Source organism: Perognathus longimembris, chromosome 28 (genome assembly GCF_023159225.1).
Source record: "Perognathus longimembris pacificus isolate PPM17 chromosome 28, ASM2315922v1, whole genome shotgun sequence".
NCBI lineage: Eukaryota > Metazoa > Chordata > Mammalia > Rodentia > Heteromyidae > Perognathus > Perognathus longimembris.
The window spans coordinates 56,264,893-56,289,606 of record NC_063188.1 but is presented as its reverse complement, the minus strand read 5'-3'; the positions used below and the strand labels follow the sequence as shown (position 1 = coordinate 56,289,606).

The window sequence follows — 24,714 nt, the reverse complement described above, 5'->3', positions numbered from 1 at the left end:
AGTGTCTAGGCCCTAAATTCAAGCCCCATGGCTGACAAAAAGAGTATTCTGTACTTGATTTATGTTAAGTGTAACCCCTCTGTAGATCACCTTTATAATAAAATAAATTTTTAAAAAAAAATCATGGCCTCATGATGTTTTAATGTCCTTGATAGTTCTCCAATACCTCAAATGGAGGCTTTTAAAATTCTATCCAGGTTTTCTCTTTTTAAAATTAATTTACTGGGCTGGGAATATGGCCTAGTGGCAAGAGTGCTTGCCTCCTACACATGAAGCTCTCGGTTTGATTCCCCAGCACCACATATATGGAAAACGGCCAGAAGGGGCGCTGTGGCTCAGGTGGCAGAGTGCTAGCCTTGAGCGGGTAGAAGCCAGGGACAGTGCAGGCCCTGAGTCCAAGGCCCAGGATTGGCCAAAAAAAAAATGAATAAAAATAAAATAAAATAAATTTACTTTATTGTTATTATAAAGGTGATGTACCAAGGGACTACAGTGTCCAGTCTACCATTTCTCAGTGAGAGGACTAGTTCTGATTATGGAGTCCAAGATTAGCAGAGGTGAGACTCCACTCCTGAATTTTCAACCAAGCATGGTGGTGTCTATCTGCAACCAGACAATTCAGGAAGCTGAGACAGGAAGATTGTGAGTTTGATGCCAGTTTAGGATACATAACGAGTTCTAGGCCAGCTTGGGCTACATAGTGAGACTTTCATTTAAAAAAAAACCCATAGGGCTGGGGATATAGCCTAGTGGCAAGAGTGCCTGCCTCGGATACACGAGGCCCTAGGTTCGATTCCCCAGCACCACATATACAGAAAAACGGCCAGAAGCAGTGCTGTGGCTCAAGTGGCAGAGTGCTAGCCTTGAGCGGGAAGAAGCCAGGGACAGTGCTCAGGCCCCGAGTCCAAGGCCCAGGACTGGCCAAAAAAAAAAAAAAAAAAAAAAAACCATAAAAATGTGAGAGGATAAATTAAAAAAATATGAGAGGATAAATTAAAAAAACACATGAATTCATTTTTTTTTTTTACAAAATATGGAATGCTTCACAAATTTGTGTGTCCTTGTGCAGAGGGCATGCTAATCTTCTCTGTATCGTTCCAATTTTAGTACATGTGCTGTTGAAGCGAGCACCAATTAATTTTTTTATTTGCATGATCTTTTTTTCTTATTTATTGTCAAAGTGATACACTAATTAATTTTTTAAAATGTAAACTTGATCATACCACCTTTGCTTCAATCCCTTCAACAGTGTAGCAAGAACGTTTTCAGCTACAAACAACAGTTATTCTGTGGAACATGGGTTATATTATAGGTATATTAATCTCACATGACAAAAAATTAGAACAGTGATGTGGTTGGTTCATGTAGCAGTCACTGATGTCATCAAGGACCCAGATTTGTTCTGTTTGAGTGATTTTTTTCCCCACCCTGTGCCAGTACTAGGGGTTTAACTCCAGGCCACACATTCTCTCAGCTTTTTGCTTATAGTTTGTGCTCTACCTTGAGTCCTATTTCCAATCCAGGTTTTTGGGTGGTTTTTTTTTTTTTTTTTGCTGGTTAATTGTAGACAGTCTCACACACTTTCCTGTGGACTGGCTGTGAACCTCAATCCTCAGATCTCAGCCTCTTAACTAGCTACAGGCATGATTACAGGCATGATTCAGCAATAACCAGCTGATATTTACTCTTGTGGAGGTAAAATCATTCATTAATAAATGACTACCAATTGCTATGTAACGAAACACCTCAAATTTAGTGCCTTCAAACAACAAACATTCATCATTTCACATTTTCAGTGGGTCAGGAATTTGGGAGCAGCTAAACTTGGTCATTTTTGTAAGTTATTAAAGTAGGTAGCAGATAAAGGAGAATGCCACGTGGTATTCAGGCAGGAAAGAAAAGTTTATTACCCAACTGCTGGCCAGCGGAGGAGACAATGCATGGCCAAGAGAAGGGGCGACCCCGCCCCGCCCTGCCTTATCTAGGGCAGGGGCAGGGAGGTGTGGCCAGGTGGATTGGGATATGACCTCAAGGAAGGGGGCGGTAATTCCTCTAGGTGTGCCGGACCCAGGTAATGGGTGGAGAATTAAGCATGTCGAGGGCATCTGCATGTAGCTCTCCCGGGGCAGACCTTACAATTTTTGCTTAAGATGTCTTATAAAGTTGTAGTTAGTATGCTGATAAGGGGCTACTTTCAGGCATCTGAAAGCTTAACTAAGGTCAGAGAATCGATTTCTTTTGCTTGAACTTAGGGCCTGGGTGCTATCCTTGAGGTTGTTTTTTTTTTTTTTTTTTTTTCCCCTCAAAAGTAGCACTCTACTACCTGAGCCACAGCTCCACTTCCAGCTCTTTTTTTGAGTATTTATTTATTTATTTAGCCAGTCTTGGGGATTGAACTCAGGGCCTGGGCACTGTTTCTGAGATTCCTTTTTGCTTAAGGCTAGTACTCCACCACTTCAGCCAAAGCTCTACTTCCAGCTTTTTCTGTTTATGTGGTACTGAGGAATCAAACCCAGGGCTTCATTCATATTAGGCAAGCACTCTACCACTAAGCCACATTGCCAGCTCATGAGTAGTTTATTGGAGATAAGAGGCTGGCTTTGAACTGCAATACTCAGATTTCAGCCTCCTGAGTAGCTAGGATGACAGGTGTAAGCCACCAGCACCCAGTTGAGAAAATCTATTTGTAAGACGACTCATTCACATAGCTGATAGCAGGAGGTTTCAGTTCTTTGCTGGTCATTGATAGGAGGCCTCAGGTCTTTACCAGGTTGAATTAATATGAAGAGCCCCAGTTCCTCACCCTCTATAAGACTGAATTTCCCCAGGCCATGAAAGTTGCAGTCCTCAGAGTGGAAGGTGTGTGTGTGTGTGTGTGTGTGTGTGTGTGTGTAGTCCCCAGTGAAAGATGTGTGTGCATGCATGCATGCATGTGTGTTGCACAAGCATGAGAAACATACACACAGAGAAAGATAGAGAGTGACAAACAGACACAGAGAAGACAGGCTCAGACAAACAGACACAGGGGCAGACACAAGACAAATGTAGACAGAGGCAGACAGACAGAGACAGATGGACAGAGACAGACAGAGATAAACAATAAGCAAGGAAGAATTCATAACACCTTTTTGGCCTAATCTTGCTAGTCATCTGTAGTTATTTTTACCACATTTTGTTTTCTTTTTGTGGTGCTCGAGATGGAAACTGATGGCTTCCTGCATGCTAGGAAAGCATAATACCAGAGTTATACCCTCTGGCTTACCAAATTCTACTAATAAAAAAATAAGTCACTGGGTATGGTCCACATCAAGGGGTACAGAATTAGGCTCCAGGTTTGTTTTTTCTGTAATTCAATATATGGATTCATTTATTTACTATCCAATAAATCTCTTCCACTCCATTTTATTACATTGTTCAGTCATGATTTACTGGGTCATGTGATCAAAGGACTGAGACCCTACCCTACTTACCTTACCACACACAGATCCAGATGTGTCACCGAATCTCCAAAGTCCTTTGCACCAAAATCACAGCTTGGCCAGGCCTCTGAGGAGCTCTACAGATAATTAGTCACAGATCTGGCTCCTAATGAAGGACCTGAGGTGCAATCATAAATGCAATACCAGATGAGCTCTGTGGGAAAGACCTGTATTGTACACAAAGCAGGCCTACAATAAATAGTTTCTTTTCTCTCTTCCTCTTCTGTACTAGGAATCTACTCTATAGATTTTCCATGAAAGGGAAAAAAGTGTTCAAGAATTTAGAAAAGACCAACGTTACTTTGGAGAATCATGGATGGCTTCCTGGTCAAATGATCCAGAATTCTAAGGCTCCATTTTTTGTTGTACTAGAGATTCTGCCATGGAGCTGCTCACCTGCAGTGACATACCTAGGAAACATTTTTTCAAAGTCAAAGTGATTTCATTTGGGCTATTTTTTTTTTTTTTTGGCCAGTCCTGGGGCTTGGACTCAGGGCCTGAGCACTGTCCCTGGCTTCTTTTTGCTCAAGGCTAGCACTCTGCCACTTGAGCCACAGCGCCACTTCTGGCCGTTTTCTGTATATGTGGTGCTGGGGAATTGAACCCAGGGCCTCATGTATACGAGGCAAGCACTCTTGCCACTAGGCCATATCCCCAGCCCCATTTGGGCTATTTTTGGAGGCACGCATGACACCATGTAGATATTTCTTTAGTGTTGGCATCTGTAATATAGTAGTTAAGGGTCTGGGCTTATGTCAATAGTTAGACTTGAAACTATGATTTCGAGGCAAGTCATCACAACTTTTTGTCTATCAGTTACCTCATCAGCAAAATAAGGATGAGTGCACCTATCTCAGAGTTTGTGCCCACAGTTGAATATGGAGCCTATCTAATTTTTCTGCCTGGGTTGGCTTTGAACAACGTTCCTTCAGATCTCAGCGTCCTGAATAGCTAGGATTTCCATGCATGATGTCTGGTTGTATAGTTTTTCGGGCATTAAATTAGTTATTATATGAAAACCAGTATATGTTTGCCACTAGGATTAATATCGTAACCAAAGCAATTATGTTGCACCTTTAAAAAAAATCTTTTTCTTTCTTTTTTGATAAAAAAATAGTGCTCTACCACTTGAGCCACAGCTCCACTTCTGGATTTTTTGGTGCTTAACTGGAGATAAGGCTGTCATGGACTTTCCTGTCTGGGCTGGCTTTGAACCATTATCCTTAGATCTCAGAGTCCAGAGTAGCTAGGATTACAGACGTGAGTCAGTGGCGCCCGGCTGTGCTGCAGTTTATTATTGGAAGGGAAGAGTTAGGATAACGTAGGCTTTTTTTTCCATTTAGCAGGTCTAGATTATTGAGGCCTTACGTACAGAATTGCATTTTAGGAGTCAGGAAACCAGAGGTTTCCAAAAGGGAGGTGGCACTTGCCACGATTCTGGAAGGGCGGCCGGGAATTTCACGGGGTGGGGGTGGCGCTTTTCCAAAAGCCACGAGCACGAAGAAGCTGCCCCTCGGAAGCGGATTTCCGGGCTCGCCGCGGCCGACCCCCCACCTCCGTTCCGCGGCACCGCCTACTTCCCTTCCGCCCCACCTGCGAATCCCAAGGCGTGGCCTCCCGCCCCGCCCTTCGTCAGGAAGGTTCCCCGCGGCGAGCAGCGTGCGGAACGTGACATTGGGAAACCGCACGTCCTACCATTCCCTCCAAGATAGACAGCTTCTAGAAGCAATGGCAGCGCTCAGGTCATTGTGCGTGACCGCCAATAGCCGCTGTCCTTCTCGGCACGCTCAAAGTGGCAGCCGGGAAGGGGAGGGGCAGGAGGCGGGGCCTCGCGTGGGAGGCGGAGCGTGCTCTTTCATTGCCCGCGCTGTGCTCGACATTCGGCACGCGTCCTCTGTGCTCCTCGGCTGCAGTTTCCGCTTCTGTCTCAGTTCTCGGCCTGTCTCACCCTCGCAATATTGCCAAAATGTCGCTTTCTAACAAGCTGACTCTGGACAAGCTGGACGTGAAGGGAAAACGGGTCGTGATGAGGTAATTCTGTTCGTATCCCTGCACGTCCTCGGGGCTCAGCCACAGGCTCTGTGGCCCCACCGATTTGCTTTCCTGACTTCCCAAAGTTGCTTTTGCCTTTCAGCTGGTTTCTGAGGATCCCAGGCTTACAGGCCGAAGCTGCGCTTGGGTTTGATGATTCCCAAGCGCTTTTTCTCTAAGCTCAGATAGCGGCTTTTGGTAGTGGATTCTGCTGAAAGCCCAGATTGCTGGGATCTGTTTTGCACCCTTTCTTATTTCTGAAGTGTAGTTATATCACCTCCAGCTCCCGATCGGCGAGGTGGGATCTAATGCTGATTCTGCAAATCCCTAGGCCCAAAGGAAGAGACCTTGAAAGGTCACTTGGGTAATTTCCCTTCCCCCACCCTTCCTCCCTACACCATTCCAGATAAACGAGAAACCGCCCACATTTCAAAGGTCCGTTTCTCAGAGGATGCTGCTTCATATGTTAAGGAGTAACCCCTAAGCAATTGGGAGTGAGTGGAGAGGCCCACCGGATGAGGCTCTGTACATCTTATGTAACAGGCCTGCTCTACCTACCCTTCTGTGGCTTTGGACTCTGGGCCATGAGGTTTGCATCACGATTGTGACACATGCCCGGTAATGGTTGCGCTGGGTGTGGCTGCTCTTACTAGCTGTCCATGCAGTTTCACCCCCACATGTGGCTAGAGGAGCCGGATATTAGAAGTTACAAAGACCCCATGCCCTTGTGGAGTGGCTGACCCTTGCTCTGCCCATGTGGATCCCTGGCTGTTTCTAAGATTGGCTTCTACCTTATCTAGGATGATGTATGGAAAATTTTACACTTATCCTTTTTGAAATGTGTAGTATATTTTGTCTAAATATACTCAAAAGTGAAGGATGATGAGTAACTACCTTCCCGTTTAAACTTCATTGGATACAAGGATGAATTTTTAATTTTTTTTAAAGTGCTGGTCCTGGGGCTTGAACTCAGGGCCTGGGCACTGTCCCTGAGTCCCCCCCCCCTCAAGGTTAGTGCCACAGCTCAAGGTTACTTGAGCCACAGCTCCACTTCTGGCTTTTTGGTGATTAAATGGACAAGATTTTCATGGCCTTTACTGCCCAGGCTGTACCACGACCTTCAGATATCAGCCTTCTGAGTAGCTAGGATAATAGGCATCAGCCCACCCCCACGTGGCTAAGGATGGTATTTTTGAATGGCTTTGGGCAATCATGACCTTTTTTTTTTGAAACTGGCTAATGGATGGGCCAGTGTGTGGTGTCATCTAGCCCCTTCTCCCTTTTAGGACCTTGTAATCTGGACAAGGTATGGATCCCAAGTATCTTACTATTAGATCCCCAAGTATCTATTAGATAAGGGTTCCTTCTGGCTCTCATACCATCCTAAAGGAATAGATAAAAAACTGTGAACATCAGGACATGTGGGTGCTGGCCTGCAGTTAGCTTTACATTGGAAATTATTTCCTCTCTGCATTCTTCTCAGGGCTGACCTTTTCAGTATGCTGGTCAGATTCCTATAATTGCACACTAGGGCTATAGCTCTTTCGTGCACGGAAACTAGCTGGGGGAATTAACTGCAGCTAGTTGGGGTGGGGCTGGAGGAGTTTATCTTTTTCTCCTTGGGTACTTAATAAAGTTTCATTTAGCACAGATTAACCTTGAGGCTTGAAATGATTGGCTACTCCTGTTTTGCTGATGGAAAATGACCTTCCGTGTAAGGTTATTGAACTAGCAAGTTTGTGGCAGAGCTAGGACTAAAATTTGGGTCTCTGACAAAAAAATCCATTCTTCTAGATACTTGGCCATGAAGGACAAGGACAGGTTGAAATAGACCTTTTCTCTGGTGAAGGTTATAATCCATAGTTCTTCATTGTAGTCTCCATCTGTAATAAATTGTAATTCTTTAAACTGAGGGCAAAAACTTACATAGTTCCCTGATTATTAACGTACCTTCCTTTAACAGAGAGCTATGTTGTAGATATACTTTTTTAGAGGAACCCAGGAAGCTCAGATGCTTTTTGTTTCAGGGCCTTTTTGTGGCTGTGGCTGTGGCTGTTGGCAGTGTTTCAGCAATGGGGCCTCTTGAGCAGTAGCTGTTTGACTTGCCACCTCTGTCCTATAAAGGGGGGGGGGGACTCTGATATTAACTTATTTGTCTGGTTCCCTGGCTTAAATTACCAAGGGAGATTGACTGCTTTGTTGGTGGAATTTTAGCCAGAAACCCGCGAATGGAGCAGCTAGGTGCCAGTGGCTCACTCCTGTAATCCTAGCTACTCTGGGGGTTGAAAGGTGAGGATTCTTATTGCAAATCTACCATCAAAATGCTGGAAGTGGAGCTGTATGGCTGGCACAGTGTGCGCATGTGCACACACGATTGGTTAATTCGTTCCACTTCAGAATTCTAGGACTCCAGTTGAATTTATGATCCTTTTGAGTAAGTTTCCTTTCTTTTCTCTCATAGGTTGCCAGTCATCCTTTGCTTGCTTGTAAATTACTTCCTTTTTCCTTGTTCCTTTGTTTTTTTTTAAGCCTTACTGGTTTTCTCTGACTTGTTGGAACTTGTTAAGCAACAGTCTTGATGGGGTGGAAAGAAATAGGAAAAAAAACCCACTAGCAGTTCCAGCCTCAGGCAGGGAAGCAGTGGAACTAGGTCTGGAGTCTTAATATTTGAAGTATTGAAGACTTGGTATTCCAACTAAATTGTTTTTGGTGCTCGTCCTGGGGCTTGAATTCAGGGCCTGGGCACTGTCTCTTAGCTTTTACACTCAAGGATGACACACTACCACTTGAGTAACAGCTTCACTATGGCTTTTGGTGGTTAATTTGAGATAAGAATTTGATTTTCCTTCCTGAGCTGGCTTTGAACCACCATCTTCTGACCAACAGAAATTGATGTGAAATGGGGCAACTAGAAAGCATTGTGGCAAAAGCAATTCCTGTGTTGGGAGTCAGGGTAAGCACAAAGCAGTCTTGGAGGGGCGATGTGAGGAAAGTTTTTCTGTAGGGCGCAGGCGGTTTTCATCAGTAAGCAGGTGCCATGGCAGCTTGGGTAGGTGAGACAGATTTCTACTCAAAGCCATGCCTTCCTGTAAGGTTCTAGGGCTAAAGAGCAGCGCTGCAGGAGGTGGCAGGTGCTCACTCTTCCTGCCACTAGCCCTTCTTGTTTGCAGGGAGGCTGCATGGGAGAAAATAACCCTTGGTAATGGGATACCCTTTGGTATGCACCCTAACTCTGGCAAGGGTGTAGTTCAAGATATTTAAAGATGCTTAGAATCAGTATCAGATGGCCCGAAACCAAGTAAGAGTGCCTTCCTTCCTTCCTTCCTTCCTTCCTTCCTTCCTTCCTTCCTTCCTTCCTTCCTTCCTTCTGTCCCCTCCCTCCTTCCCTCCTTCCTTCAGTGGTGCTTGGGTTTGAACTCAGGACCTTGTACTTGCCTGACTGAGGAGTCAGATGTATTTTTTTGCTAGTGATTTTGGACATGGAATCTTGCCAGCACATTTCAGCCTACACTGGCCTGAGATCTTGATCCTCCAGATCTCAGCCTCCTGGGTAGCCAGTATTAAAGATGTGAGTCGTTGGTGCCAGGCAGAGCATATTTCTTTGTTCAGAGGCAAAGTAACTTTAATTTTGAATACTTTAAAAAATATTTTGACTGTAGAATTATTTCCCTTAGTTCACTGTTGGGAAGGCTAGTCAGATTGGTGTTCAGGCCTAGGGTGTATAGAGTGTATAGATTCATGGTAATTTTACGTTTGTAATGATCTGCCAGCTGTCTCAGCTACAGAGAGGAAAGGGTAGTGACAGCAGAGTTTGGGAATGATGACCAAAGAGGACAGGAGCTTTCTGTTATCTTTGACTAGGTCATCTGTTCCTGTAGTCTTTTAGTGAGTTAGCACTAGCTTTTCGTAATGGTTAATCTTTCAAAAATCAATTACAATGTGAAGCATTAACATATAATCATGAGCACATTTATGGCTATTTTAAACACTACAAATTGCTACCTTAATTTCTCTTAATAACTACAAGGTAGATATTAGCATCCTCACTCTACAGATGAGAAAAAAAGTCACTTAAATATGATCTTCAGCTGGGTGTGATGGTGCATGCCTCTAATGGCTTGGAGGCTGAGGCAAGAAGATGGTGAGTTTGAGGCCAGTCTGGGTTACAGAGTGAGACACTCAAAAAAAAGATCTTGGCAGGCATAACATAAAAAAATGAGCTACCACACAAGTTGTTAAATAGGTTCTTAAGGATGATAAAGCAGTAATCTGAAGTAAGAAGGGGAATTCTGCCTGCAGTATCAGTTTGGTCACATCCTTTCTGATTGCCTGTTTATCATGTGGGCAGGGCCTCGCTCTTACCCTCTTGCTCTTACCCTCTCCTTCTGGCTTTCTGAAAGAGGCTGTCTTTATATTGCTTGACGGATAATGTGTAAGCTTGCTATGTGGGCTTGGGATTTCTTCCTAGCCTTAACCTCAGGCATTCTCCCCAAAAGACTGAAGATTTTCATGTGTTGTACTTTTCTAAATAATGTTTTTCCCTTTGGAGTGATGTTAATTTCTCAAGGATTCAGAAATAGTAGTCTCAACTGTACCCTTTGTGCACAACACCTTGTCAAAAAATTTGTGTTCAATTAATAAATAAATTAAATTAAAAAAAAAGAAATAGTAGTCTCATCAGAATCTCAATACATTCCTTATTATTTCCTTCCTGCCTTGGGCTGCTTCTGAGCTACTAATCAGGCCAGAGTAATAAGAAGGATGTTTAGGTGGAATTGGTATTGACTTCCCAGGTCTTCAGGGCTAATTCTTATGCTGAAGATTGTAAAGTATAAGATACAATCTTTTTTTTTTTTTTTTTTTTTTTTGGCCAGTCCTGGGCCTTGGACTCAGGGCCTGAGCACTGTCCCCTGGCTTCTTCCCCGCTCAAGGCTAGCACTCTGCCACTTGAGCCACAGCGCCGCTTCTGGCCGTTTTCTGTATATGTGGTGCTGGGGAATCGAACCTAGGGCCTCGTGGATCCGAGGCAGGCACTCTTGCCACTAGGCTATATCCCCAGCCCATAAGATACATTCTTAAAAGGGCACAAAAATGAGATGACTAGTTAACCACAAAATGAGCATATATTTCTCCTCTCAGGTCAAAAAGAAATGGGACAAAGCCCCAGTCCACGCGTCTACCCTTTTCCCCATGACTGATCTTGACTTTTAATGCCACTGATTATTTATTTATTTATTTTTGGCCAGTCCTGAGCCTTGGACTCAGGGCCTGAGCACTGTCCCTGGCTTCTTCCCGCTCAAGGCTAGCACTCTGCCACTTGAGCCACAGCGCCGCTTCTGGCCGTTTTCTGTATATGTGGTGCTGGGGAATCGAACCTAGGGCCTCGTGTATCCGAGGCAGGCACTCTTGCCACTAGGCTATATCCCCAGCCCTACCACTGATTATTTTGAAGGTGAAATTTGGGCTTTAGTTTACTTAACTCAGTCAAAAAAGTACTTCAAATCTTTGAGGGATAAGAAAGGTAATTGCTCATAACTGAATCAGAAACTTTGCTTCTTTTTTAGGGTGGACTTCAATGTTCCTATGAAGAACAACCAGATAACAAACAACCAGAGGTAAGGTTCTTTAAAAACTTGGACTGAAGTAATTTTCTTTTCATATTGTAGAACTGTAGTGACATAAACCACATGATTTTTGGCTTCCTTCCAACCCGCCATCTGTTCTTTGTAATTAGAATGTAGGCATTTAAACATTCTAAATTATTGAGAAAATATAAATTAAAAAAAATAGCCCTCCTAGCTGAGCATAGTGGCATATGCCTGTAATTCCCAGCATTTGGGAGTCTGAGGTAGGAGATTGCAGCTATGAAGCTGGCCTGGGCTTTTATATTGAGACCCTGTCTCAAAATGGCAGTGAAAACATTGTCCTGCTAGGCACCAGTGTCTCATGCCTGTAATCCCAGCTACTCAGGAGGATGAGATAGTAAGGATTGAGATTTTATTTGTTTATTGTCGATTGTGGGGCTTGAACCCAGGGCCTTGACCTATGTCCCTGAACTTTTCTGCTCAAGGCTAGTGGTCTACCACTCTGAGCCCACTGTTCTAGTTAATTGGAGTTTAAGAGTCTCACAGACTTTCCTGCCCAGGCTGGTTTTGAACCATGATGCTCAGATCTCAGCCTCCTGAGTAGCTGGGATTATGGGCATGAGCCACCAATTCTCAGCTGAGGATCAAGATTTTAAGCCAGCTTGGCCTGAAAATTCTTGCAGGCGCTAAGGGTGGGCGAGTAGCTCAGTGGCAGAGCACTTAGTGTGTTGCAGGACCCTGGGTTGGATCCCCAGCATAGTGGGGGAAAGTGCATCCTTTTGGGCTGGGAATGTGGCTTAGTGCTTGCCTGGCATGCATGCAGCCCTGGGTTCGATTCCTCAGCACCACATACACAGAAAAGGCTGAATGGTGCTGTGGCTTAAGTGGTAGAGTGCTAGCCTTGAGCAAAAGAAGCCAGGGAAAGTGCTAAGGCCCTGAGTTCAAGCCCCAGGACTGGCAAAAAAAGAGAAAAGAACAGGTATGGAGGCATGGCTCCCGTGGTAGAACACCAGCCTAGGAAGCACAAGGCCCTGAGTTCAACCTCAGTGCCGCAGAAAAACAACAGCTCCCAGGTTTTAAAGAAATATCTATATTTAGTTAATACATGTTAGTGGGATTCAGTTTGGTATCTCCATACAGCATTCATTGATCACATGTCTGATACTGTGTGTGGCTAATTTCACTGACAGTTTTCTCTGGTTACATGTGTTAATGCTGAAAATGACAGGACTTCATTCTTTAGGACTCGGCAATACACCATTTTCTATGTATGCCACATATACTTTAGCCATTCATCTATTGATGGGCACTGAGGCAGATTCACTGTCTTGGCGATGACATATAATGCCAGAGTAAACCTGGATGTGCAGGTATCGCTAGCCTGCTCATTTTGTTTCCTTTAGAGACATATCCAGGGTCATGTATGTATTGTCTGTCTAGCAACTTTCCTGCTTCTGGAGAGAAGCAGGTATAGTTTACTGGAGGTAAGAGTCATGAACTTTTCTGTCTGGGCTGGCTTCGAACCATGATTCTCAGATCTCAGCCTCCTGAGTAGCTAGGATTTACCAGTGTGAACCACCGGCACCCAGCTTGTACAGATAATTTAGAAACAGTGTAGTAGCCTGTTCCAACAGAGAACTGAGGCCCTAGCCCTTCAAGCATATCCTTCCATAGAGAGGAGCTTTTGGTTTTGCTATGCCAACTCTTCATCCTAAGGGACAAATCCATCATCACAGTGTACTATGCTGGGTAGAGGGTGTGGCATCATGCATTCACCTTTGAGTTGTGACAGATTAACTGGAATTTGGAGAAGAACATGGGCTTTTCTGTTTCATGGAGTCATGAGCAAAACAACCCCTTCTCCAATCCTAGGAATAACTATTTCTTGTGCTTTCTTTTTGTGGTTGCAGGATTAAGGCTGCTGTCCCAAGCATCAAATTCTGTTTGGACAATGGAGCCACGTCAGTTGTCCTTATGAGCCACCTGGGCCGGCCTGATGGTGTCCCCATGCCCGATAAGTATTCGTTAGAGCCAGTTGCTGCTGAACTCAAGTCCCTGCTGGGCAAGTAAGTGGTTGGCTCTGATGCTGCTGGTTGTTGTGGGTGGTGGGGGTGCGGTGCTCAGGCTGGTACTGGTGTTGACTGTTCCTGGACAGACTGATCACGTCTCTCCATCTCTTGCTTCCCTAGGGATGTTCTGTTCCTGAAGGACTGTGTGGGCCCAGAAGTAGAGAAAGCCTGTGCCAGCCCGGCAGCGGGGTCTGTCATCCTGCTAGAGAATCTCCGCTTTCATGTAGAGGAAGAAGGGAAGGGAAAAGATGCTTCTGGGAACAAGGTAGCCTTTGTGCTTTTCACCTGTTTTTTTTTTTTTGTTGTTGTTGTTGTTACTGTTGGTTGTGGGGCTTGAATTCAGGGCCTGGGTGCTGTCCTCTGAGCTTTTTTCCTCAAAGGCTAGCACTCTACCACTTCGAGGTACAGCTCCACTTCTGGTTTTCAGGTGGTTCATTGGGGATGAGAATCTCATGGACATTTCCCCATCTGGGCTGGTTTTGAACTGCAATCCTCAGATCTCAGCCTCCTGAGTAATCAGGATTACAGGTGTGAGCCACCAGCACCCAGCTTGACCTGTATTTGTGACCTGTATTTGTGAGAGACTGCTTGAACAGTAGAGGATGAGACTCATACTTAACTTTTTCCTTTACAATTTTTTTCAGATGAGGATGTAGGTATCTTTCTCAAGTCATAACTAAACTAAGTGCCACAAAAAGGAAAACTAATAGTTGGGCACTGATGGTACATGTCTATGATCCTAGCTATTCAGGAGGCTGAGATCTGAGGATCACAGTTCAAAGCCAGTCTGGGCAGAAAAGTCTGTGAGACTTATCTCCAGTAAACTACCCAGGAACAGCTAGAAGTAGCACTGTGGCTTAAGTGCTAGAGCACTATCCTTGAGCACAAAGAGGCTCAGGGACAGCATCCAGGCCCTGAGTTCATTTTAGTCCCATGTCTGACCCCCCCCCCAAAAAAAGGAAAACTACATTTCAGAAAGGTAGTCCTTTGGCCACAGGTGGTTCTTTTGCTGGGCTTCATAGCATAACTCAGGTTAGATCAGCAGGGCCAGGTGGTAAATACTTACTGCTTTGTGAGTGATTATCTAGTCCCTAGCAATGATTTCTGTCTCTTGGATCTTTTCAGCTCCGCTATTGTCATGCAAAAGCAAAGGCAGCCATTAAACAATTCACAAAACAGGAAACTATGACTTGAAAACCAGAATTCAGCTATTAAGTGATAAACGGGCAGGGCATTGTGCACATGATTTTGAATTTGTTGGCTAGAAGGGAAGCTGAAAGGTACTTGTTAGCACTTGCCACTCTCTGGTCTTCAAAGGAAGGAGAATAAGATTCTCTGAGGCTTGGTCCCCTTTTGACTTCTGACATTTCTTAATGTCATTTGGAGTGCCTGCTCTCAGTTTCTTTTCTTAGCACAGATCCTGATCCTGCTACAGTATAAGGAGTCAAATGCTGACCTAAAATTTGGTGCCATTTTAAAGTGCAACCCAAGCTGTACCAGATTAATGGCTTAGAAATGGCAGGTGGCAACTGGCAAGATGTGGTTTTGTTTGTTTGTTTGTTTGTTTGTTTGGCCAGTCCTGGGCTTGGATTCAGGGCCTGAGCACTGTCCCTGGCTTCTTTTTGCTCAAGGCTAGCATTCTACCACTTGAGCCACAGTGCCACTTCTGGCCGTTTTCCATATATGTGGTGCTGGGGAATTGAACCCAGGGCTTCATGTATATGGGGCAAGCACTCTTGCCACTAGGCCATATCCCCAGCCCCTGGCAAAATGTATTCAGAAAATGATAAATCCAGTCTCTTTAGTCGTCTCACATTTAGTGTCTCAATACAGAAACTAAGTGAGGACCTGAGCATTTATTTTATTCAGTATGACATATTGATCTTGCAGTAGAAACCTTGTGTTGTAGTTACTGACAGATCAAAAGTGAGAACTGAGTTCTAATTTCGGTGGCAGTATTTTCATGCACTTCCCATTTATGCTTATTTTCCTAAATTCTTAAAGAGTGGTGATCTGCAGTTTGGGTAGATAGGGAAATTTCAAGGAAAGAGCAACTTCTCAAGAATTATCCCGAGGGGCTGGGAATATGGCCTAGTGGCTAGAGCGCTTGCCTCCTACACATGAAGCTCTCGGTTCGATTCCCCAGCACCACATATATGGAAAATGGCCAGAAGGGGCGCTGTGGCTCAGGTGGCAGAGTGCTAGCCTTGAGCGGGAAGAAGCCAGGGACAGTGCTCAGGCCCTGAGTCCAAGGCCCATGACTGGCAAAAAAAAAGAATTATCCTGATACTATGTGTATCTTCTAGCCGACACTAACTGATGAATTTCCATGCTATAGAGGTTATGGGGGCTCCACAGTCCTTATTTAACATTTTTACTTTTGATTTCTTGGGTCATTAGAGAACAACCTTGTTTTGTGGTAGCCTCCTTTGCCTTCTTAAAAGAAATAAGAAAGTAGAGCTGTGGCTCAAGCGGTAGAGTACCAGCCTTGAGCAAAAAAGCTAAGAAACAGTGCCTAGGCCCTGAATTCAAGCCCTAGTACCAGCACGAAAAGTAGGACAGGATTGCACAATGGCAAAAGTGGCCATGTGCACTGTTGTGTACACCAGGACTCTTTCCAGGTTTGCTGCTTCTGTGTCTTTGCTTAGTTGCTTGCTATAGAGACTTATTTTTCTTTAGAACCCCTTTGGGGAAACCTAAAGGACCATGAGCTATTATCTCAAATTCCAATATTTCAGGTTCCCTGTCCCCTCTATTTCTGGAAGAGTATATTCCTTGTTTTCTTGGATGCATTCCCTTCCAGGAAATTGCCTTGTTTCTTTGCTGCTGCTGGCAGAATTTAATTTTTATGGCTGAAGAATTATTTCACACATATATCACAAAGTAGCCTACGGGCTGGCAATGTGGCTTAGCAATAGAGTACTTGCCTAACATGCATAAAGCCCTGGGTTTGATTCCTCAGCACCACATAAGCAGAAAAAGCTAGAAGTGGTGCTGTGGCTCAAGAGGTAAAGTGAACAAAAAGAAGCCAGGGACAGTGCTCAGGCCCTGACTTCAAGCCCCAGGACTGCCAAAAAAAAAGTATAGATAGAAAACTGCTTACCCTGAGATAGGGCATTTATGAGAAAACATCACAAAGTAAATCTGATTCCAGAGGAAAGGGACACAAATTTAGTGAGATGAGAAATTTCATATATGAATTCTGTTCAGCAATTTACTAAACAGTCTAGATTTTGGGAAAGAAAAGTCATAGTTCTGCTGGCCACTAATCCTGATAGTATAAAACAAAGGAGAGAGTCTGTTCTCTGGAAGAAAGGGTATCTTCATGAAAAAGTAGCATCTAGGCATTTTGGATAAATAAGATATAGGCATGACCTGGGGATTCTTTTTTGCCAGTACTGGGGCTTGAAGTTAGGGCCTGAGAAACTGAGTCAGGATAAGGAGGGGGAAGGATAATGGGAATTGGAGCTTACAGGATGGGCTGTGACTAGCTTTCACTATCATGAAGAGGTTTATAATTTTTAGGGAAGGTGAGGGACAGCAAAATCATGCAGAAATAACAAAAAAAAACCCACCCTTGAATATTTTGGGGAGAAATAATAGGCTGTTAGTTGTGAAAAAAGATGGTATGCCACCAACTCAGGGTCTTGAGATGGTCCAGAGGACTTTGATGGCCTGAAATGGTTTTTATAGTTTTTCTTTTCTTTACAGTTGTTTTTGGGGGCAAGAACAGTTCCTTTGTTGGTTTTCTATTCTTCCTTTTTTTCCCCTTTGCAGATTAAAGCCGAACCAGCCAAAATTGAAGCTTTCCGAGCTTCTCTCTCCACACTAGGCGATGTCTATGTCAACGATGCTTTTGGCACTGCTCACCGAGCACACAGGTATCGAGAGCCTCGTGGCACACTGAGCTGACAGCAGTCTTCTTATTCCATTGATCAGCCCAATGTGTGGCTTGCTTTTTGGAGATTGCTTTACTGTTCTGTGTCCTTTTACCTTCTAACTCTAAATGGAGTTACCGTTGGTGGTTCTTGTTGTGTATTCTTTCTAACTTTGGATATTTTTGTATAGAATTCCTCTGGGAATGTTATGAGATAAGAATCTTATTATTATTATTTTTTTTGCTAGTCCTGGGGCTGGGACTCAGAGCCTGAGCGCTGTCCCTGGCTTCTTTTTGCTCAAGGCTAGTACTCTACCACTTGAGCCACAGCACCACTTCTGGCCATTTTCTGTATATGTGGTGGTGGGGAATTGAACCTAGCGTTTTGTGTATAGGGGGCAAGCACTCCTGCCACTAGGCCATATTCCCAGCAGAGAATCTTTTTTTTTTGGCCAGTCCTGGGCCTTGGACTCAGGGCCTGAGCACTGTCCCTGGCTTCTTCCCGCTCAAGGCTAGCACTCTACCACTTGAGCCACAGCGCCGCTTCTGGCCGTTTTCTGTATATGTGGTGCTGGGGAATCGAACCTAGGGCCTCGTGTATCCGAGGCAGGCACTCTTGCCACTAGGCTATATATATCCCCAGCCCCCCAGCAGAGAATCTTAAGTGCTCTCTTTCTCTCTCCCTCTGTCTCTCTGTCTTTCTGTCTCTCTCTCTGCCCAGGTCCTGGGCACTTCCTTGAGTTTCATTGCTCAGGGTAGTGTTCTACCACTTTGAGCCACAGCCGCCACTTCTGGCTTCCCGTGGTTAATTGGAGATAAGAGTCTCACAGACTTTCCTGCCCAGGCTGGCTTTGAACCACAATCCTCAGATCTCAGCCTCCTGAGAAGCTAGGTGTGAGCCACTGGTCCAGCTTCTTAAGCTCTCTTGAACTGGGTGATTGCATATTATAATTCAGCTCTTGGCCTGCTGAAGACTATTAATTGGATATTTTAAGTTCTACCTAAGTCATCATTCCCTTCTACTCCTTTCCCTTGACCTTGTACTTTTAGTTAAAAGCCTTATCTTGTACCTCAGTTTTTAAAAATTTCAGTGTAAGGATGGAAAGCTAGTCTTCTGGTGTCTCAGAACTGAAAGCACTTCAGTGCTGAAGTGATAGGTAGCTTGGTAGCTTCTACGACTAGATTTCGAATGTCTTTGTTTCTTTTTTTCCCCCTAGCTCCATGGTGGGAGTCAATCTGCCACAGAAGGCTGGTGGATTTTTGATGAAGAAAGAGCTGAACTATTTTGCCAAGGCCTTGGAGAGCCCAGAGCGACCCTTTCTGGCCATCTTGGGCGGGTATGGAGAACAACATTTGGATCATGCTTTTAAGTACTGCTTGCTTGGTACTAGGTTATACTTTGGGTGGTTAATTGTCAAATAAGTAGTAAAGTCAGTGTGGATAACCATGGAGAACTGAATAATCCACAGAGGCAAGGGCAGGGTTTAGGACTATGCACTTATCTGGGCCTGGCAATAGCTATCATCATTCCTAGGCCTGAGAGGACAAAAGGAGGAATCCAGAGATGTGGAGGGTTCCTCTGGTGGAATTGGAGTCTTTGATCAAGAGAGAGACAGTCACCTGGCAGGAAGGGAAAGGGGCGCTGGGAAATACTATGATTTCCTTCAGGCTCCTGCTCCTGCGCCCTGTTCCGCCCACCAGTTGGCTTTTGTCATTTGAGCTACTGTTTTCCCTGCCTTAATATAAAAACTCAGGCTGTGTGCATTTTCACCTCCCTTATTGATCATTCCTTTATTGATGATTCTTGCTTTCCCTTCTAGAGCTAAAGTTGCGGACAAGATCCAGCTGATCAATAATATGTTGGACAAAGTGAACGAGATGATTATTGGTGGAGGAATGGCTTTTACCTTCCTCAAGGTGCTCAACAACATGGAGGTAGGAAACTAATCTCAAGTGGATATGAAATCCTCTCCATGAAATAGCAGGCTATGTAAATTTAAAAAACAAAACTAGCTTCCTTTTGAGCCCAGGGATTTGTGCTTGCCAGGCAAGTGCCCTATCACTTACTTGAAACCACAGTCCTGGGCTATGAAAGAAGTATCTGATACCAACCTAAAAGCTTATTTTTTATTTATTTTGGGAAGTTGCTTTCATTTTTTTCTTTGCATTCTTTCTGTTACTGCATTATATCTGGTTCTTCTCTCTCTCTCTGTGTGTGTATGCGTGTGTGTGTGTGTGTGTACATACTAGGGTTTTGAACTCAGAGCAAGGGATGTTTTCCCTTAGCTTTTTTGCTCAATGGAGCCACAGCTCCATTTTCTGGCTTTTTGGTGGTTAGAGAGTCTCATGGATTTTCCTGGCTTAGGCTGGCTTTGAACTGCCATCCTCAGATCTTAACCTTTGGAGTAGCTAGGATTACAGGCTTGAGCCACTGGCACCTAGTTCTTAACCTGCTTTTGAGTCAGTCATGTTCTTAGTACAGTGAAGCTGACCTTCCTTCTCTTGTCCTTCCTGTGTAGATTGGCACTTCTCTGTATGATGAAGAGGGAGCTAAGATCGTCAAAGATCTTATGGCAAAAGCTGAGAAGAATGGTGTCAAGATTACCTTACCTGTTGACTTTGTCACTGCTGACAAGTTTGATGAAAATGCCCAGACTGGCCAAGCCACTGTGGCTTCTGGCATACCTGCTGGCTGGATGGTAAGTTGCTTGATGGTTATGGTATGGGATTAAAGAAGTGTTTTGGCATCATTCATACAACCAACAGACTGAAAAATCTTTTATTGTTAATATAAAGGTAATGTACAGAGGGGTTAGGGTTACATTTACTTTGGACACCCCTTCCCTCACTCTCTTCCAGTCTTTCCTTTCCATCCCTACCCACCAGTTCATTTTCAGCAGTGTCCAGTAAATACCATTGCTGCGTTTGCTCACCCTTTGTCCCTCCATTTCTGTGCCTCCCCTTAACCCTTCCAAAGACAAACAAGGTAAAAAATGAAAACAGCAAGAAGAAAAAAACGCTTTTATCCATTTCCTGGAGTTCATTCTTATATTATTTTATATGATCAGAAACATACGAAGTGTGCCTTTGCATTCCCTCTCATTAGTATCTTTCTTCAGTCTCACTGTATGGAATGCCTGGAGTCCCCAGCAGACATTTTTTATGTGCCCTTGGTGACTCAACCAACCCAGGGCTTTGCACATCCTATGAAGGGCTTTGTACTGAGCTATATACCCTCAGCCTGCCAGAAAACATATGTAAGCAAACACTAAAAGCTGGCTGTTAGAAAGGAGGATACCAAATGTTGCAGTGAGCCCCTGTCTGTGGGAGAACCCATGGGGGAAAACAGTGATAGCAGATTGCCATCTGCAATGTGGGGACAAGTCACTTTCTGTCTCTTCATCTGCTTAATGCTTATGAAGGTACTTACTTACCTGTCTGTAAACAGTGCTGTAGACTTGCATGATTTGGGGCTACTCTGCATTACATTGCTACTAGAAACCTATATGAGAACTTTATTCTATGAAAATATTAAGAAAGAACTATACATATTACAAACTATGGGAATATGTGTGTATTAGGATATATGAAGGTAGGCATTAGGGAGGTCACATTTCAAAGCCAGCCTGTACTGATAATTTGCAGGATCTTATTTCTACCAATAAAAGCTGGGTATGATGGTACACATAAGTAATCCCAGCTATGTTGACTGCATAAATAGATCACAGAATAGGTTAACCCAGACATTAACATGAGAACCTAGTCAAAAAATAAAGCAAAAGTGGCTGTGGATATGGCTTAAGTGGTTACACTAATGCTTCTCCGGTCTTCAACTTGAGTACTGCCAAAAAAAATCTAATACAGTGTGTGTGTGTGTGTGTGTGTGTGCGTGTACATCAGGGCCTCATGTTCTCTCATAGCTTTTTGGTTCAAGCCTGCCACTTTCTCATTTAGGCCATCTCTTCACTTCTGGATTTTTTTTTCTGATTAATTTTTTGTTTTTTTTTGGTACAGTTCCTGGGCTTGAACTCAGGGCCTGGTGCCTTCCCTGAGCTTTTATGCTCAAGGTTGGGGATCTACCACTTGAGCCACAGCTGTACTTCTGGCTTTTTGGTAGTTTCGTGAAGGTTAAGAGTCATGGACTTTACTACAAGGGCTGGCTTTGAAACATGATCCTCAGACCTCAGCCCCCTGAGTAGCTAGGATTATAGGCATGAGCCACATGAGCCACTTGGGCCCTGCTTACTTACACCTTTTAAAGACAGAATTTTGCTATGCTCAGTTGGCTTGGAACTCACTCTTCCTAACTCCCTTGATTGCTGGTTTGTAGGCATATTACCACCAGGCCCAGCCTTGACATTATTTTGATAAATGTGGCTCAAAGCCCAGCAGTATCAGTTTTGGAAGTTTTTTTTCAAAACGCAAGCCTACCCCAAAACTGCTAAATTAAAATCCCTAGGAGGGGGTCTAACAATTTGATTTTTAATGAAGTCTCCTCATGGTTCTGATATGTGCCATGTTGGAGAAGACTGATCTGAGTTCAGTGTTATTGTTTCAAAACTGGACATCTTCCAATTTTTTTTTAGGTGTAAACCTGTAAGATGTTTTTTTTTTTTTCTTTTTTTTTGGCCAGTCCTGGGCCTTGGACTCAGGGCCTGAGCACTGTCCCTGGCTTCTTCCCGCTCAAGGCTAGCACTCTACCACTTGAGCCACAGCGCCGCTTCTGGCCGTTTTCTGTATATGTGGTGCTGGGGAATCGAACCTAGGGCCTCGTGGATCCGAGGCAGGCACTCTTGCCACTAGGCTATATCCCCAGCCCTGTAAGATGTTTTAAGTATCCCTGGCCAGTAGGTGTCAGTAGTGTTTCCCAGTGTCACCACCAAACATGGCTCCAGACATTGCCACAGGTGTGGCTGTGCAGAATCTACCCAAGTTGAGAACCACTCTTCTGGTTTTTCACTCCCATTGATAGAGTAAATAAGAATGCCTGTGAATATATAGAAAATGGCCAGAAGTGGCGCTGTGGATTAAGTGGCAGAGTGCTAGCCTGGAGCAAAAAGAAGCCAGGGACAGTGCTCAGGCCCTGAGTCCAAGGCCCAGGACTGGCAAAAAAAAAAAAAAAGAATGTCTGTGAAATAATGGAGTTTTTTTTTCTTTCTCTGAATTTGATCTTCCAGAAAGTAGAATTTCTGGGACAAATGAGAACAGGGTATTTTTTTTTTGCCAGTCCTGGGGCTTGAACTCAGTGCCTGAGCACTGTCCTTGAGCTTTTTTCTTGCTCAAGGCTAGCACTCCACCACTTGAGGTCAGTACCACTTCCAGCCTTTTCTGTATATGTGGTGCTGAGGATGGAACCTCGGGCTTCAGGTAACGAGGCAAGCACTCTTGCCACTAGGCCATATTCCCAGCCTCTCTGAGATCTTCTATTCAAGGCTAGTGCTCTACCACTTTGAATCACAGCTGTACTTCTGGTTTTAGGTGGTTAATTGGAGATAACTGTCTCATGGCCTTTCCTACTTGGACTGACTTTGAACTTCTGTCCTCAGACCTCAGCTTCCTGACAAGCTAGGATTACAGTGTGAGCCACCAGTGCCTGCTTTAGATTAATAATTTAAAAGACTGAAGGGTACCTTTGGTTCTGGCCCCTGGTAGTGTCAGTATTATAAGTAACTTTTCTAGGTAGTTGATTTTCTCTTTTGATTCTATTCCTCAGGGCTTGGACTGTGGTCCTGAGAGCAGCAAGAAGTACACAGAGGCTGTTGGTCGGGCCAAACAGATTGTATGGAATGGACCTGTGGGGGTATTTGAATGGGAAGCTTTTGCCCAGGGAACCAAAGCTCTCATGGACGAGGTGGTAAAAGCTACCTCTAGGGGCTGCATCACCATCATAGGTAAGGAAGCTGTATAAAGCTAATAATGATGTGGCCTGACCAGTTGTTATCAGGGGAAGATAGAAGGGAGATGAGATGGCTCACTTTTCCTGGGTAGCTTAGCTCTTGGTAAATCATGGGGACTGAATGGATGTATTATTCATGGAGGATCCCTTTGATGAGCTGGAGTTGGGTTGAGGAACATGTTTGCTTTCCAGTTCTGTTGCCAGTACTGTTTGTAACCTTTCCCTTCCCTCCATACCTGGCCTTCATTCCACAGGTGGTGGAGATACTGCCACATGCTGTGCCAAATGGAACACAGAGGATAAAGTCAGTCATGTGAGCACCGGGGGTGGTGCCAGTTTAGAGCTCCTGGAAGGTGAGCTTCTTGCCTGCTTTGGGTTTCTTTGGAGGCAGGGGTGAGGACAAGTGGGTAGAATGGAGAGTTAATTTTTTTTTCTGGTTCTGGAGCTTGAACTCAGTCTTAAGTGCTGTCCCTGAGCTTCTTTTGCTCAGCACTAGTGCCCTACCACTTGAGCCACACCTGTACTTAGGGCTTTTTTGATCAGCATTTCAGAGACTTTCCTGCCTAGGCTGGCTTTTTGAACTATGATCATCAGATCTCAGCCTCTGGAGTATTAGGATTATAGGAGTGAGCCACCAGCACTTGGCTTGGAGAGTTAGTATTAAGAAGGTGTGTCATGGGCTGGGAATGTGGCCTAGTGGCAAGAACGCTTACCTCGTATACATGAAGCCCTGGGTTCAATTCCCCAGCACCACATATATAGAAAACGGCCAGAAGTGGCACTGTGGCTCAAGTGGCAGAGTGCTAGCCTTGAGCAAAAAGAAGCCAGGGACAGTGCTCAGGCACTGAGTCCAAGGCCCAGGACTGGCAAAAAAAAAAAAAAAAGTTGTGTCTTTAAATAAAACTTCATTTGACATGGGGAGGGGCAGACAGGGACTTATCCTCAAATATGTCATGCTCGAATTGACTTGGGACCTAAGAGCGCAGAAATTTCCCAAATCCCAGATGTATTCCCCCCCCCCCCTTTTTTTTTTGCCAGTCCTGGGCCGTGAACTCAGGGCCTGAGCACTGTCTCTGGCTTCTTTCTTGCTCAAGGCTAGCACTCTGCCACTTGAGCCACAGCGCTACTTCTGGCCATTTTCTGTATATGCGGTGCTGGGGAATTGAACCCAGGCCTATCATGTATATGAGGCAAGCACTCTTGCCACTAGGCCATATCCCCAGCCCCAACCAGATGTATTTCCTAAAGAAGACCTGGTATGTTAAGGAGAAGGGAGCAGGGGGCTTGGTGGGCCCTATAGTAATGCTGTATGTGTGTATGTTCTCTCAACAACAGGTAAAGTCCTTCCTGGGGTGGATGCTCTCAGCAATGTCTAGGACTTTCCTGCCTCTTGGTTCCTGTGCACAGCAGCTAAGTCAACTTTGCAGCATCTCCATCTGGTGTTGGCTAACACCTTTCCCTTCATCAAGATTCAGCTAGTGATCAAGAGATGCAGCCCCAGGAACAGTTGCACAGCTTTGCAGCTCATCTTGCACCTGGGATTTGCCTACATTCTTCAAGATCCCACTTAAATGTCTCGGTGACTAAACCATTGTGCATTTTAGAGTGCATTTATACTTCACCTCTTCAAAAGAAAGTGAGCTGTATTATCTTAGTGTGTTTTGATGTAGCTTACTCTGATTATCTTTGTCACTGTTCACTGCTTAGCACTGAATCAGTAAGATGAAATTCCGCCTGTTCGGAGAAGTTGATCTATTAAAGAAAAAGTAAAAATTTC

The 24,714-nt window shown here is 44.4% G+C and overlaps 1 protein-coding gene and 1 non-coding gene across 2 annotated transcripts; one reads left to right on the top strand and one right to left on the bottom strand.

Annotated features, from left to right (window-relative positions):
• Positions 1-1,027: 1,027 nt before the first annotated feature.
• LOC125344353 lies at positions 1,028-1,131 on the bottom strand. Its single transcript, XR_007209490.1, has one exon. It is a non-coding gene; the product is annotated as a U6 spliceosomal RNA (small nuclear RNA).
• A 4,201-nt stretch (positions 1,132-5,332) lies between these two features.
• On the top strand, positions 5,333-24,714 carry Pgk1 (phosphoglycerate kinase 1). The gene is made up of 11 exons (XM_048335847.1): positions 5,333-5,510; positions 11,075-11,125; positions 13,006-13,161; positions 13,285-13,429; positions 16,942-17,045; positions 18,259-18,378; positions 18,862-18,976; positions 19,561-19,740; positions 22,755-22,932; positions 23,192-23,290; positions 24,273-24,714. Exons 1-11 carry the CDS (start codon positions 5,446-5,448, stop codon positions 24,311-24,313), a joined length of 1,254 nt encoding a protein of 417 aa, XP_048191804.1. The 5' UTR covers positions 5,333-5,445; the 3' UTR covers positions 24,314-24,714.